This window comes from Aplidium turbinatum, chromosome 18 (genome assembly GCF_918807975.1).
Source record: "Aplidium turbinatum chromosome 18, kaAplTurb1.1, whole genome shotgun sequence".
NCBI lineage: Eukaryota > Metazoa > Chordata > Ascidiacea > Aplousobranchia > Polyclinidae > Aplidium > Aplidium turbinatum.
The window spans coordinates 6,732,900-6,748,650 of record NC_137489.1 but is presented as its reverse complement, the minus strand read 5'-3'; the positions used below and the strand labels follow the sequence as shown (position 1 = coordinate 6,748,650).

The 15,751-nt window shown below is 35.5% G+C and overlaps 1 protein-coding gene across 2 annotated transcripts; it reads right to left on the bottom strand.

The window, feature by feature from the left end:
• On the bottom strand, window positions 1–13,975 carry LOC145787501 (dual oxidase maturation factor 1-like). Of its 2 annotated transcripts, XM_082599255.1 has the most exons (10): window positions 13,758–13,975; window positions 10,165–10,222; window positions 9,457–9,591; window positions 8,249–8,356; window positions 6,684–6,837; window positions 5,566–5,780; window positions 4,918–5,058; window positions 4,587–4,639; window positions 3,009–4,170; window positions 1,874–2,010 (listed from the first exon to the last, which is right to left on the bottom strand). In XM_082599255.1, the coding sequence occupies exons 1-9, from the start codon at window positions 13,917–13,919 to the stop codon at window positions 3,808–3,810; spliced, it is 1,389 nt and encodes a 462-aa protein (XP_082455381.1). In that variant the 5' UTR covers window positions 13,920–13,975; the 3' UTR covers window positions 1,874–2,010; window positions 3,009–3,807. The 2 variants fall into 2 exon arrangements, with proteins under 2 accessions (XP_082455382.1, XP_082455381.1); XM_082599256.1 differs by lacking the exon at window positions 3,009–4,170 and having other exon boundaries at window positions 1–2,010.
• Between the last annotated feature and the right edge of the window lie 1,776 nt (window positions 13,976–15,751).

Sequence of the window (15,751 nt, the reverse complement as noted above, 5' to 3'; positions counted from 1 at the left end):
TGAAGTGAGATTACAGATTTATTTACAAGGCTTTCAAGGCTATTGTACAAGGCTATTGTAAGTGCATAAGGTGTCCAATTTTCTCTGTACACATCCCTAATCGTTTATTGCACGTCAAAAGACAACAATTAAACGCAAAAGAATGTGACTAACTGAAAGCAAGTGTGATACAATTTTTTCAACAGTTTTAAAAGCAACTGTAGGCTATGTACATTGATTCAAATTGGATGATATTGACATTGACAATGATGCTAAATAAATTTTGTAGGGTTCCCAGACAGCAAAATCTGACATTTTTTACATTGATTTGACGTCTGCAGACGTTAAATCAATGTAAAAACGACGGATTTTGCTGTCTGGAATACAATGTTTTCAGTGAAATGATCCTTTTTGCTTGATCCATATTGTAAGCTAAAGAAATGAAATATTTTGTGAGATTCACTTTCAATTTGAATCAAACATGCACGATGTACCCAGACAAAAGTCAACCGTTTTTTACATTGATTCAACATCTGCGAATCATTGTAAAAATGATGAATTTGCTGTGGGGAGAAATAAAACAAATAAACATGCGGAAAACTTACTCAATGGTTATGGCGCACGTCATATATTCTACCGACAAAAGTTTGTGTTTTTGGTGTGTTTCACTGACAAAAAACACAAAAACATCTGGAGTTTAAAATTCAGTACGACTTCAAACAATGTTTAAGGTTGTGAAGAAAGGGGCGTTCTTCCCGGCTATCAGCACAAGGCTAAGCACTCACTAGTACAGCGAGCAGCTGCGATTCGCCAACCATTCTTGCTACAAATCGGCTGCCGAGAAACATAATGTTTAAGGTTGTTACTTTCTTACAACAAAACGTTCTTGCCAAGAAATAAAGTTGGCATTCATAAAGAGGAAACTTTACTTTGGTCTTACATTTTCAATTGTAAAAGTAACATGTTACTAGTATTGAGACTGCGCTCGTGTTTGGTGCAAACTCTTACTCAGCTTACAGACGTTTCTTTTTTACTGCGTTTCAATGCAGCTAAACGTCGATGCAATGTATAAAAAGTCATTTTACTGGCAAGAACCGACAACACAGCATCACGTGCGACTTTAAAAGTTCTAGTTTTTACTTTAGAATTTTAATGTCACAACTTTATCAACTTTTTACAGTGCAAACGCAAAATCACTTCATTATTCTGTACACATTTAAATTTTTGCGTTTAGTTTAATATAGCATTCCCTTGCATAGACTAAGATACATGTGTACAACAATCAAACAGGCCGCTGCCAAATATAAAAACCCTTCCCTCCAAGTACAAAATATTACAAATAACTGAGTTGTTGTTTTTGAAATGTGGAGTCCTAAAGGTTTTCACGAATATCTTGTTAAAAGATTTTTTCTAGAGCTAGAGTAGGTCTAGAAAATATTTCGGAGTCGTAAGTTGAAGCCCGGTATATCAGTTTCGACATATCAGCTATGATTTTTACTAAGAAAATTTTAACATGTAAATTTATTTAAGTTTGTTATGAATAAAACACGTAAGTCCGTTTTTCATAGTAAATGTTGGTGATTTTTTGTTTTAAACCACAATAATGTGAGGGCGAACCAATATGAAAACGGAAGCTGTCTAAGTAAACGTAATTTCTTTCATTTTATATGAGAATAAGAAAATCAGCTAAAAGTTAATTTTTGAAAGTTAATATTTTTTGCGAAATAAATCATAAGAGTGGATGCTTCTTAAACAGTTAGATCTTTAGCCTTTTTATTTGCGACCATCTTTGTTTTAAACGGCTGACTTTTGGTAACCATCATCCTCATTTTCATAAGCGTTTTCAGTATAATCCAATTGCACTTCGCTAGTTGCGGCTGCACTTCCGTTTGCTCCGCTATCTCCTACTTCCGCCACTCCGTCAAATCCGTCGTTCTGGTAACTCCTTGTTGCTACGGCTCCGCTTGCAGGGCGGCCCTTTCGTCGTTGGGTGGGGCGCAGACGCCCTACTAGAGTTTGTCCCCGCTGAGCCTATAAAATATAAGGCGTATTGAAAATTTTTGTAGGGATTAAACATTCAGGTAAGATAAAGCCGTATAGCACATACATAAAAATCTTGTTTTTGCCTTTTCTGACAAAAAAGGAAAAAAATAGTTGTTGCATGAATACAAATAACAATAGCACCACACTTCAAGATAACACCGCAAAGAAACAAAACACATTCAACAAACTGATGGAATTGTTGGCAAAAATTCATTCATGGAGACTGCGAATAAAATGTACTTTGGTAAATTTCATAAAACGTTTGGCAGTTTCTTTTAGCTTAAAACCATCGTTTGCTAAAGCAATATAACATAAATAAATTTTATAACAAATGCGATGATCATTATTTTATGCTGAATAAGCAAATAGCAGTAAGTGACTGATGATCTAGTTTAGACAGCATATACTACAGTACCAAGCATTTTATGCTTCTTGTATGATGCAGTAGCAAAGAAATGAAACACATAAGCAAAAATCGATCAACGTAGGCTATACAAATAAAACTAGAAACAGAATAATTTTTAAGGAAATAGACATTTATAATTTATGGGTCAACTATAACCACATAGTTGAAAAGTCGTCATTTATTTCTATTTAAAACTCATCGCACCTTCACAAAATTAAAGCGCAGCAAAACCCAAGACAAAACTACTTTTTAAGCACCAATGCGAATGATACCATGCAAAATAGACCTACCACCTAAATTAAACCTGAATGCAAAAAAGACACCCTTATATTAAAAAACACAGGTAAAGTAAAATCTGCGCCTTTGTCCACCCATCAGCAATTCTTTGCCACGCATGCAGGTACAACTTTCCTTATAAATTAAAAAATCCAGTTGAATTTAGCAAAACAGGATAAGATGCTACTGAGCCTGTTTTGCCTGGTTGAGTATGGCTAAATATAAATCTCCATTTCATGCTGTCACCATCACCACTCTCTTTTCAGCAGTGCAAGCTTGCGTTCAAACTGATGCAGTTGCAAACCTCAACAAGATGGAGTGTTTTCCAACATCGAAAGAAGTGAGTAGCGGAAGATGCTTTGATCCCTCAAGGAAAACCAGCAAGTGAAAATGAAGCAGCTGTACGCGTTTCGTTTTTAAATATAATCTTTCGTTCCATTTAAAAACAAACAGATGTAGTGAAAAATACGGGGCAATAAAACAGATAATCGACTCTTGACTTGGCTCTTTGCGACATCCAATTAAAAGCAATTGAATTCCTGAAGTGGAGAGTTTCAATTGCTGTGTTCTGGTAGCCTACAACTTCAGCTGTGTTGTGATGCGGTTCTCAAAGCAAAATATAGTCATGTTACAGTACAAACGTTAAATTATTGACAAAAGCCTACAAAGTATGAATGGTTGTACTTTATGAAACCAAACGTAGGCTGTACTGTAAAGTTGTGTTCACTTTGGGTTGTTTACATTGTGATTCTACGTCTAACTGGACAACGATTGTAAAAATACACATTATCAAAATAAAATTGTGATTTATATTGATCTCACTGGAGAAGAAATAAATTACAAACTCAGCTAGCAAAAGTTATCTTTTTACTTTCTTCCAACGTCACTAAACGTCGAAACGATGCAAAAATGCGTTTTGCAGGCTGAGGAAAGACATAGGCTAAGCTGAGTTGAGGCATAAACAATAAACATAAACTAATAGTTAAAATATTATTCAGTAAATTTCATTTTTAAACAAAAACTTAAGATTAGTAATAATAAATAGTTTAGTTTTTTTGTTTATCTTATATGTACAAGTTCTGATTAGCCATATTTCTTGCCCTCTATAACTTGGTAGTGACCTCCACATTTGCGTACAAATTTTGATCATTGTCATCTTGCTTTGGTGTTTCTTCTGCTTTCATTTTTGTTTCAACAGGATCTTCTGATTGAGTTTCTTCCTTCTCAGTAGGATCCTCGTGTGAAGATGATGCTTCTTCGGATTTATCCTCCTCTTTAATTGTTGTCTGGTTTTCGTTCAATGGGATTTCTGTGTATTCATTTTCTGGGTTTATTTTTTGTTCCTCTACGACCGCTAATTTCTCGTTATCTTCAGAAAGGTTCAGTTCCTTCTTCATATATTCTCTTCCTTTTCTTCTCTTGCTGGCCCACTCTCTACTCCCTATAGCTATTTTAGCACGATTTGTCTAAAAAGAAGTTTATTTGAAGCAGTTTGATCATAACAGATTAAACTGAAGATATAATAAACTAAGATGACCAAGTTATAAAATACCGAATACGAAAGATATCGCAAACTAAAATACAGACATTTAAATTTAATAAAACAACTTTAATTCGCCATTTAAATTCTATTGTATACTTTAAAAGGAAAAGTTACTTAAATTTTGTGTCAAACAGCGTTCACCACCATACTTGAAGAAACCACTTGCAGACCTACTTGTGTTAGCTAATCACGAATTATTTTTCCGCTAGATGACGTTTTGCTGTAGTGTTATCATTTGCATAACTAGCTGCTCAAGTAAAGTAAATTGTGTAATGTTGTGTATGCCAAACATAATTGTATTATGAAAACGCGATACCATCACATTTTCTTTACACTTACTCGTTTCTGAACACCTCCTCTGTGGCTTGGCTTTTTGGCTTCAATGTCATCGGCTTGAAAAAATAAATACATTAATGCTTTTAAAAAGGGTTTAAGTTTCATTTTTGACAAAATGCAAAATTTTTGCGACTGAAAAGAGACTTGCATTTTGCAGGTAAAATTTTCTGTATAAATTTGAAGTTTTTGATTTATCTTAGCACTTTATATAAGTTTCACTTCTTGTACTTTATCTCTCTACAAATGCGAGTGCTCAAAGTGATCAAATAACGTTGTAGAGACTGCAAAAAACTGGACAAGAGAGAGCAGCCTGCACAATAATCTGTGTCTGTACCTGCTGCCTCCTCTTCTTCTTTGGTATGGAAAAATTCTTCGGCGTCTTGAAGGACGTCATTTCCGAAGAAATCAGCGATGGTTTGTGGGATCCACAAATCCATGCAAATGATTCCGATCCCGTACAGACAAGAGATTATTCCTGAAAGAAAAGTTGTGAGATTGATGCATAATTATCAGATTGTTAAATCCTTCACTTGGAAGAACTTTCTGCTTTAATTTAACATACATGTACTTTTGTGCTTTTTTCCAATAACGACTACCAAAGCGAAAAGAAGAAAAAGTGAAAGTCTTACTATTGTCAGTTTTAAAATTAAGGTATAACACAGCCTTTTTTCATACACAATCATCGCAAACTTATGGAAGTCACCATAAAGTGGCAATTGGTGACAAGGCTTTATGTATTTTTTATCAAATGTAATGTCATGCTTTGACAATACATCAAAAAAGAATTTGTTTTTACCTTAATTTACAAATTTTTAATTGTATGTAAGAATCGGACTTGTATAACTTTTTGCGTGCAAACCAATTGCCAATAGTAGTAAATCAAAATCAAAGTTTGCAGATTGAAAATCGTAAGTTCAAACTTGTGAAAACAACTGGAAACTTTAAAGACAAAAAAAAATTCTAACGCAAAGATAGGTCATACCTCCAAAGAGTACAAGCCAGAAGCTTGGACCATAGTGGGTATAAAGTGTATCATTTTCAAATGGAATTGCTAGGGGCTGAGTACCCCATTTGATTGATCCCCAAATAATGGTACTGACCAACATGAGACCTCCTGTGATGAGAAACATGAACCCAGCATAGAATAGAACCACCGCGGAAAGGATATTAGCAATAATCCAAGTTGGGAAGCCAGTCCTGTAACACAAGCAAAATTGCCAATAAGCTTATATTTGGCAGAAAGCAACTGTATGATTAAGATATGCCTTGAAGGCTGCTGAAATGTGGTTTCTCAGAAGAATGTTGAGAATTTCGTAGACTCAAAAGAAAAGTAATCACAAGGTTCTGGAATAAGCAAAAACAGAAAGGAGATTATTAACAACAGTTAGAAGGTACAATTTGTAGGTCATATTCGCAGACATGACAATTTGGAAAAATTACAACTATTAGACATGATACAAAGAAAAGGAAGCAGGAGTCGAAACGAATCAACTTAAATAACAGCCTGAATCAATGGCCCACAAACACAACAATCAAAACTGACGATTTTTTACGAATGTCAAATCACAGAGAAGTTTGGATGACCATGATCGCCAACGTCTGATTAGGCCCTTAATCATCATCATTTCCTGAATAGGCTGTTATCGTTATTGGGATTAAGAAGTATAGAAATGGCGTCAATAGCAATAGTTTACTAAATCATAATTCCAGCTGCTGTTTGACATTTTAGAGATGTTATTGTAAATTAATTTAGAGCAAAGTTTTAACGAGATTAAGTATCCCTTACATCGAGAGGCAATTAGTACCAAATACTGTACAGCAAATTAGCAGTCCAGTGGGGTGGCGCAGCGGATAAGGCGTTGGCTTTGCAATACGACCACCCCAAGTTGGGTGTAATAAATTGGGTGGGCATATTTTCTAAAGGTAAGTTGGCCGCAAAGAACTGGCCACCTTACTCTCGTTAGGCTTAGAACAATGAGAACTTTATCTTGTCATACCCGGTACTTGCAATCAGGTATGGGGCCACCATTACCTTTTTACAGTAAGTAGGCTATGTAACAAAGCTCAGAAAAGATTTTGCGATTACTAATACGTACGTACCACAACACAACCCATGTGAACCATCCTGCTGTACGGTAGGATCTTCCCCATCGGATCAACTCTCCATCTAAAACGAAATACTCAGCGATCCAGAGGATGGGCAAAGGAGCACCTCTAAATTGAGATGCTCTGAATTCTTGTTGAATTTTACCAGCTGCAATAAAAAGACTTTACTTTAAAGCTAATTTTATATCATGTTACGTTCACATGACTTGTTTAAACGCTGAAACACCATGATGCAAATATGGTGGCTGATTTAATTTTGTGTTAAGGACAAGACACACATTTTAAAATAAAGACAACATTGTTTTTAATACAGCTGTTGAGAAGAAGTTTTTTTGTTTAAAAAAATTGTTACTTTTCTGCATTTCTAACTAAAACAAGTTGCCTTGCAAGTATTTAAAATTAACTAGAACAATCTTTTACGCAATTTCTTTACGTGTAGTACTGTAGTTTGTTTTGACTAAGTGATAGCTTGTTTCCTATAGGGCAACTAAGATGTCAACGAAACTTTAATGTTGAAAGATTAAAAGGAAATCGGACCAGGCGGGCATATGAATTATATCACGTTTTTGATTCGTGACTATTTTTTGTAGAGTGACGCAAATCTGTCATAAATTAGTAGAAACAAGAACATTTTAAGACCCGCAACCAAACGCAACTAAGTCTTGAGTATAATTATTGCAAGCACGAGAAATCTCACTTTTTTACATATTTTTTTCTGTTGTACAAATTTATAAATAATGTGATTGAGTTGCCGCTGTGGGCTAGAAGCAAACCATTATGCAATGGATAAAGGCTATGTGTTAAAATAATTAAATATTCGCTACTTATAGATAGACTACATGGAAAGATTTTATAAAAAAGCAAAAAAAGTAGCAATGCTATGACTTTTAAATGCTTTAGTTTAGGCTAAGTGTAAAAATTAAAAATTAGTTTGAAAAAATTATCAAGACAAACAAGTATACGACATTTGTCCGCAATCGCAATTAATATAAAACTGAAAAATATATCTCGCTACTATTATAAGTTAGAGCTGATGCATACGAACACTTTGAAAAAAAACATTCAGTTTCCCCCTCAAACACAAACGTGAAATCATCCACATTGCTTCTGGACTTAAATCGTTGATAGGCTATAACTGTTATCTCAAAATCCACATCGAAAAACTATAAAGTAAAGGTTTAAGATTTATGTAAAAAGATAAACTAAATCAACTGCGATATGCCAACAATTCGGTGAGATGGCTGTACCATCACTAAGGACAGCCTGTCAGATTACGGGTGGCCTTCCTATCGATGAAATCAAAAGGTTTATCAAACCAATTGCTTTAAAATCGTCTTACAAAACAAAATACTTTTCTATTTAGACGTTGTTGTCATTAACCAACGAGACTGATTTCAACCTGCGTTGACAAACAGCTACAAACTGTGTTGACAACTTGCCGTGACAGCTACTATACCGTACAATATTGAACCAAAACTACTATAGAAAAAAGTTTCAAAAAAAAAAGAATTTAAAAAAAGTTTTGAGAAAACATTAACTAAAATTTTATTATCTCTTACAATACGGCCCAAAGCCAAGTCGTCCCTGCCTCCAGTCCCAGTGGTATCTGTCATTGTAGTCGATGGTTTCGTTCACCAACGGACCGAACGACTGAACCAAGGGATCACCTGTGATGAAATTACAATGCATGGAAATGAAAAGTTAATACGACAATCGTTTTATGCCTATCGAGACAATATACTGTACTACGCAATTATTGATGCAACATAGCAGACAGTTGGGAGATGCAGAACCTATACAGTCATTGAGTTAGATGTTCTCATTTCAGCAAGTGATTTGATCTCTTGCTAAGACACAGCTTTACGTTGTAGGAGCGGGGTCGAAATAACATAATAACTGTCTAGAAGAAAACCCCTAGCTACGGAGTGCCACACTTAATATTCTGAGAATCTCCAAGGTTTTCTAGCAAATACTGCACAAAAGCAGGTAGTCAGTATTTTTTTACTTGTTCTTTGTTTCGTGTTGGTTAAACCGTAGGATGGTCTTTAGTTGTACACTAAAATAAAAATTTGGAGAATTGTTGATCTGATAACGCCAAAACGTTCCTTTTGATTAAAAAACACCATTAGAGGTGGCTTAATTGATCCGAAATTTTACCAGATGAGGTATAGAACACATAAGCACTTCCATAGTTGCTCTCTGCCCAACGCTCGCATGCCTGGGTCCCTCCTCCCATGTGTTCCTTAACAGTGAATATGAGCTGCTCAATGCACATCGGAAAAGGTGTCATGATGACCAATATCACTCGTTGTTGCCCAGTAAGGTCTTCAGGGTGTTAAGGAACTTTTTTTCGGTAGTCAGCAACAACTTTCAATGCAAACTGCAGTTGCTCCTCGTCCTTTGTGAGAGGGCTAGAGAAATCCTTAACTAAGGCAACGCCACGTTCATCGTGGTCGTTGGTGACAGCCAATGTGCTGATGAAGCTTTTTGAAAATGTTAAAAGTTAGTGAAAATGAAAAAAAAATATAAGGACCACCCCATTAAATAGGCTATGTGTTTATGTAGGTATACAATTTTGTATATCTTAGAAGTTCAGATTTTGACTTTTATTATGAACTTAAAGTAGCCTGTAACCTAATAACGATTAGTACGAAACATGTGCCCATCGAATGGTGCTGCGATTCGACTTCATTTTATGTTTTTTTTATAAATGTCATAATTTCTTCTAATCTAAATTTCTGTGCAAAGGTATGTTAATTTCCCTTACCCTTCAAAGTAATGTTCACTGCAGCAAGACCAATTCGAATGCCAACTTCAGCCTCAATTTCGTGGCCTGTGTATGCCTTGTACGCGGTACGCGTATGGATCTCGGCCGATTCCCATTCTTGGCCTAGCACTCCAACTGCAATATTATTTTCATTCTTTTAACATGAACGCAGAAGGCGTCAACAACACAAAGCAGAATAACCTTTTTTGCACTGATAAGGAACGACGGTTCATGGCACTGATGCAAAATCCCAAGACACACTGATACAGCCTACACTAGCCTACGTAACTAATTAGCATTTTTACGTTGATTCAATATCGCCTACTTTACGGCCTATTAAAGAAGACCTGAATTAAAAACTACTTAAAAGGCCATGATTTTGTAATTTTAAGTTAATACTGAAATTGTGTGGTTTGATGGTCAAAACATCTTCCGGTGTAAAAGCGTATGTCGTAAACAGGTTGATATGTCATGCCACACAATGCCATACTCGGTGTAGCCTACGAGAGCCATTCAAAGTTTTGGCTAATTTTTTCATAATTTTTTTTATAACTTACTGTAAGTAGTTCGTAAATTTAAGTCTTCAAAAATATATATATTTCCAGTTGATACAGACATGAATTTATTTTTGCACGTGTTATATTCTTAATTTATTAACTGTGGCATTGGGACCTTTAGAAAAACATTCATTGTCAACAGTATACTCACGTAATACCGCTGACCCAATAAACAAGCTTATCACCACCCGGCAGCAGAAATACACTCTCTAAAATACAAAGGAAACAAAATTACAACGCAATCTGTTCTGTGTGATTTAGCAAATAGTTTCAGATATCGACAGGGGACAACATGTTGCTATTTTATGCAAGGAATTAATTTAAAACTTATTCACCGTGGCACAGAAACCAGACTTGAAGTAGTTATACTTTGCATTGCGTAGACATAGCCTACAGTACGTAACTTTGCACAGTGGTTGGCATGAATTAAGTTTTGTGCTAAATGCAATAAAATAGTAGACAGTGCATCATAATTTTTCATTGTTTCCTGCATTGATTTAGATTAGAGACTCAAAAATTAGGTAAACATGATAATATAGTTATATAGTCTAACTGAACGTAAGGATAATACAACCAGTTGTGCCGGCTCGATGACAACTCAAAGCAGATTGTGTGCTTAGCATTCATTGTTTGTTAATTGTTTGTTTTGGGCATAGAGTTAGAGTAGCTTGCTAGCTAAGGCCTACTAGCCCATTGAAGAAGGAAAGAATTTAATATTCCTCAAATTTTGTTGCTAAAATATTTTGTAAACCGTTTAGCGTCCAATGTTCATTTGAGAAATAGTTGTCCATAATTTCAAACTGCAGGTTGATCCAATGCTGAAGGAGTGGAAGAGATACAAAAAGAAAAATATTTGATTTCTTTCACCAGATATTGATATTTGCAAGCTCACAAAAGAATTTTCTTGACTTGAAAGGATTGTAGCTCACGGGCCACGGCCAATGGTAAAACACCACACTTGTGATCACCAAAGCGTAAAATAACCGCACATTGGATACTTGTTGTCTCAGTTGAGCAAGCAAACAGTTTCTGTTCGTGCATTCATTGTTTATACGACTCTACAAAAGTTTTAAGGTTATCTTCAGAATGCAAAGTTCCTCTTCAGTCATCGAAACCAGAAACTTTAATGTTATCTCAGTATGCCTAGTTTAATTTTTTATTTTTGTCTTTTTGTATAATGATTTAACCAAGGTTGTAAACTGCGTCTGCTCGTAGCGTGTCTGTGTGTATCACATAAATAAAGAGGCACTTTTAGCTTTGTCAAAAAACTTATCAAATATGAGATGTAACCCAGTCGGAACTGGCTGGAATATTTGTGATGTAAGCAGACGTGAATAAATAAACACGCCGATCTATTTTGAATCTCTATTCTGCTTATCAGAAACTAACAGCTTTATAGAAAGCAGAAAGGGTTTTCTATTTCTGGATGCGTTGTATTGAATGTTTGTTGCATAACTTTAATATAGCTTTTTAAATAATAGCCTACTGTGTAGTGTATTGCGCTGTTATAAACAAGAATTCTCAACAACAGAGTCAAATTTTTCTGAAGATTTACACAACTATTTGAAGACATGAAACCATTGTGCGTCATATCATTCCATAAAAAGTTTTAAAATTGTGCAAGGTTCCTTGTCGGAAAAGTTACTACTGTGCTTTTGCGTTTGTGCAGCAACACTGTTGTATACACACAGAAGAACAAAGGCATTTACATATCACATGATCTATTAGCAGCCGAGAAACGCTGTTCAGGAAACTTCCTTTCCGCACAAAGGTACTGCAAACACCAACAATAGATAAGCACTTAGCTGCATCAAGCCTATGTTTTGTGTTAGTTATAGGTGGGAAAAGGCATGACACATTTCCGGAAATGCGTGAATTATGCCCATTAGTTCCTAATGTGCGCTATTTGATTTGGTCTACCATATTTTAAATATTTCCATTTTAATACACAGTAGCACAGAGGCTAGCAATGCAAACTTATTCCAAACATTTTTAACTTACTGTCGTGCATCTAATGCTTCATGGGAACTAAGTACAAGCATACGAAACTTTATCCACACTTTCATATCCACGTTTGTAAAGAGGACTGTGTTTTGAAGCAATCACTGGTCCATTTAAGTTATTTTTATCATTTTTGTGGCAAGATACCCGGCCTATACTGGTTTCTTCTTTGATTGTCGTAAGCTACGTGATTCCCAGCATTGACCGTCTCTTGTATAAAAATATCTCGGTCTTTTTCTGTGTGTATGAGGTGTATGACTGTATGAGTGTATGTAGGTTTTGGTTTTGTGATTTTGTCCGATTGTTGGTTTAAGTAGGTTAATCTTTGTCTGCCTTGGACACGTTTCTCTTTAATTTTGCCTGTGAGAAAGAGACGTTTTAATTTTTCTCTATTTCGCAGCACGTGTCCTAGACATTAAAGCTGTTTTTCTTTGATATTTTTCGGTAGATTCTTTGTTTGATTAACTTGAATTAAAACTCTTTGGCTAATTGGTTGATATTAGTTCAGCAAACATTACTTAAGATCCAAATTTGTGATGGTGAAATACAGCTTTCAAAAACGTTGAAATACAACTTCGTCACTGTTTAGAAGGCGACATCACCCAGCAAAAGTTGCTTTTTTATATCGCTTCAAACGGCGCTACTCGGTAAAAAGATGTAAAAAGCGGGACTTTTGCTAAATGGTATATTGAATACACAGTAGCAAAACTGTGAAAGACAAAGAGATGTTGCAACAGTAAGACCGTTCATTTAAATAAAATTATCCATTTAGATTTGGAGGGGGAGAGTTGGGGAAAAATTTTATGGTGGATCCATTTTGGCGAATATCTATTACATAATGCCGTTTAAATCGCATTTTGCCATAAACTGACATTTCCATACCATAAATACGATATTCCAATCAGGTTGCATTATCCAGTGATAAAAGTGTGTGTGAAGAAAATATGTTTTTAAGTATTTTTCCAATTTCAAACATGATATATGCCATCTTGAAGCAATGCTCGGTTGGTGGGCTAAAGCTTGGGCTATATGTTCAAAACTAGCCCACAGTTTGAGGTTTGACAGAATTAGAATGAACCAATTCATAATCCACACATCTTACGATAACTTTTGTGAACTTACTTATGAAATTTAATCTAAAAAAAGATTACAAGTTAACCTAGGACTAAACATCTAAACGTAAGAAAATTTAGGAACACTTTAAGTCAATCTCAAGGAAGCACGAACACGTAAATAACCTATGTCAAGTGACAAACCCTATCGGCAAATTTCTTTTCTGGTTAAACATTTAGCAAAATGTCAATAAGATTGAGGTTGTTGCCTCTTGTGTTGTGTGATCAACCATGTGCATGTCTCACTGAAAAAACTACGCAAAGAAATATTAATTTAAAACAAATTCATTAGTATCTTAAACATACAAGTTGTCAGCCATGTCCTCAACAAAAAGAGTCATACTGGGAAACATGTGGGTGCTTGATCGCTGCAAGCTGATAGTACAGTACACATGGTAGATAGCACACTTTCAAGCATGGCGTGTTATAACACTTGCTCGTAAAGCTGATAAAAACAGAACCCACTCTTTTAACTTAAAAAAAAAAAACTTTAACATTTTCCAATGTCCAACCAGAAAATCAGTTCGTTTTACTTTGATTCAACGTCTGCAGGCGTTGAATTAAACTAAAAACGGACGGATTCCCTGGCTGGGTAGCAGACTAACTTAAAATGAAATTAACAACAACTTACCGTAATTCCTCTATAGCCTGGGACCACCAGCATGAAACAGAAGGCAAGAACAACAATAGCAAAGATGAACCCGACTTCTAAAACATCAACGGTGACTGCAGATGGGTTTGGGGGGTGTTGGGTTGGACCCCCGTTGACACGCCAAGCGCTGTACAAGCTCATATTTAGTGTCAGTCGTAAATCAACAATGCAGTTACTTTGTTGATACGAAAACAACAAGTTCCTGAAATGAGTAATGTTGTTCAGAGAGACGTCCGAAACGAACAGTTTTAGTTGTAACGAAACAAATTAAATTCTTCTCCAAATCGCAAACAATACCGAATCGAGAAACAAAAACATTGTTTGTGAAGCAAAACGAAATATTTTGGTTTTGGGCAGCCCTGCGATAACTAAAAGCCAAGTTTCGATTTCGACATCACGACGTCAAAAGTACTGCACTGTAGCCTAATAGAAAAACTTTGTTGAAAAGTGCATTTATTATACGAATAGCGTGCTAGTTGTAGATGTAGAGAATTAAAAACCTTGATCTTGCACCTCTAACCTATTCCGTTGCACATAGATGCACTCCCACGAAAACACTTAATTATCCAAAAAATGATTGCCATGCAAAGAAGAGATAATTGCTACTGAAAAATGAAGAAAAATGTAATAACGTTTTGCAGGTTAGGCTGTATTATCCTACAATTTATTGACAACTACCTGTGCAACATTTTTGTAATGTTTTAAGAGAAGCAAGTCCCTTCAGCCTACCTGCGATACCTAATGCCTGCAAACTAAGATTAGCTAGATATTTAGCCTGATGAGCTAGTAGTAACAGTATCTTAAGATGTATAAAGCTAAGAACATTCGTTTTTTCTGTATGGATTCAACGTATGCAAACGTTACATCAAGGTAACAAGAACCATGGCTGCTTGCAAGAACTAATTTTGCTATCCGAATTGTTGACTCGAGTGGATGCTTTCAGAGATTCCACAGTCTCTACTGTCGAAGTCAAGTTAATTTGTTTTATTCTAAAAATTCTGAAGTCTGAAAGCAAATTGAATGATGGTCTTTACTTGAATTATCCCTGACTTGAATCTAAATTGAATTTCTATTAGGCTACCAGCACAAGCTTAGTTTCGATCATACGTATCCCAACAATGCAAACTTGTTCTTTTGATATTACTATCTCGGTATACGTATTGCTATTAACTTTCTCATTAAAGTGTAGCCAAACTACTATGTATTTTCGCCATTTTCTTTTTAATTCAACAACATTAACGACAAGTAGTTTTCCTACGGCTACCAAATACCAGTTTTAACCAGGCAGGCTATGTGAAATGTAGCGAAAATGTTTCATAATTATATAACAAAATCTGCAATGCCATGTTGCACCTTTTTTCTGTAGACTCTCGGCCGAAAAGATGAACATTAACCGTTCAGAAAACCTATCTGTGATCACAAAAAAATTGTATGCACAAATACCAAAGCCTCAGACCTCAGTCTATTCAGTAGTTTGAATGGTATTTCAACCTCAAATGTGTTGTAGTTGATCTACTCCGCTAACCCATTTTGACTATGAAGTAGTCTACGAGTGTTACGCTGCTGCTGACGTCACTGTACTGCATAAGCCCATTGTAATAACAGCTACTTTATGCTTTTCAACCTAATTAAAAGAACTGTTTGCAGTTTTTTAATGTCACCGACACAAACCAACCAAAGTTAGCTCTCTGTTTGTAGAATAACAATGGAAAGATCTGTTTATTAAATTCGTGCCGTTTTTAAAGTCGATAGCTTGAGCTGCATTGGATTTATCTGAATTTAAGTCTGATTTAGCCTAGGTCTACTTCCCTGGCTACTGCTCTACGTAAGCCGAAGGCACTTCAGGAAACGTGGGAGAAGTTTTGTTTCATGAACAACAAAAACAACAACAGCAAAATTTATCATACAAAAAAAAATTAGCATTTTTTATTCAAATGTTCAAGTTGAGGGTTAATGTTTAGGCTAATGATTTG

Coding starts and splice junctions, on each gene's coding strand:
- LOC145787501 (XM_082599255.1), bottom strand. CDS start 13,919: ATGAGCTTGTACAGCGCTTGGCGTGTCAACGGGGGTCCAACCCAACAC. Junction 5,781..6,683: donor TTCACATGGGTTGTGTTGTG/GTACGTACGTAT, acceptor CTTGTGTTACAG/GACTGGCTTCCCAACTTGGA. Junction 5,059..5,565: donor CTGGCTTGTACTCTTTGGAG/GTATGACCTATC, acceptor CTTTTCTTTCAG/GAATAATCTCTTGTCTGTAC.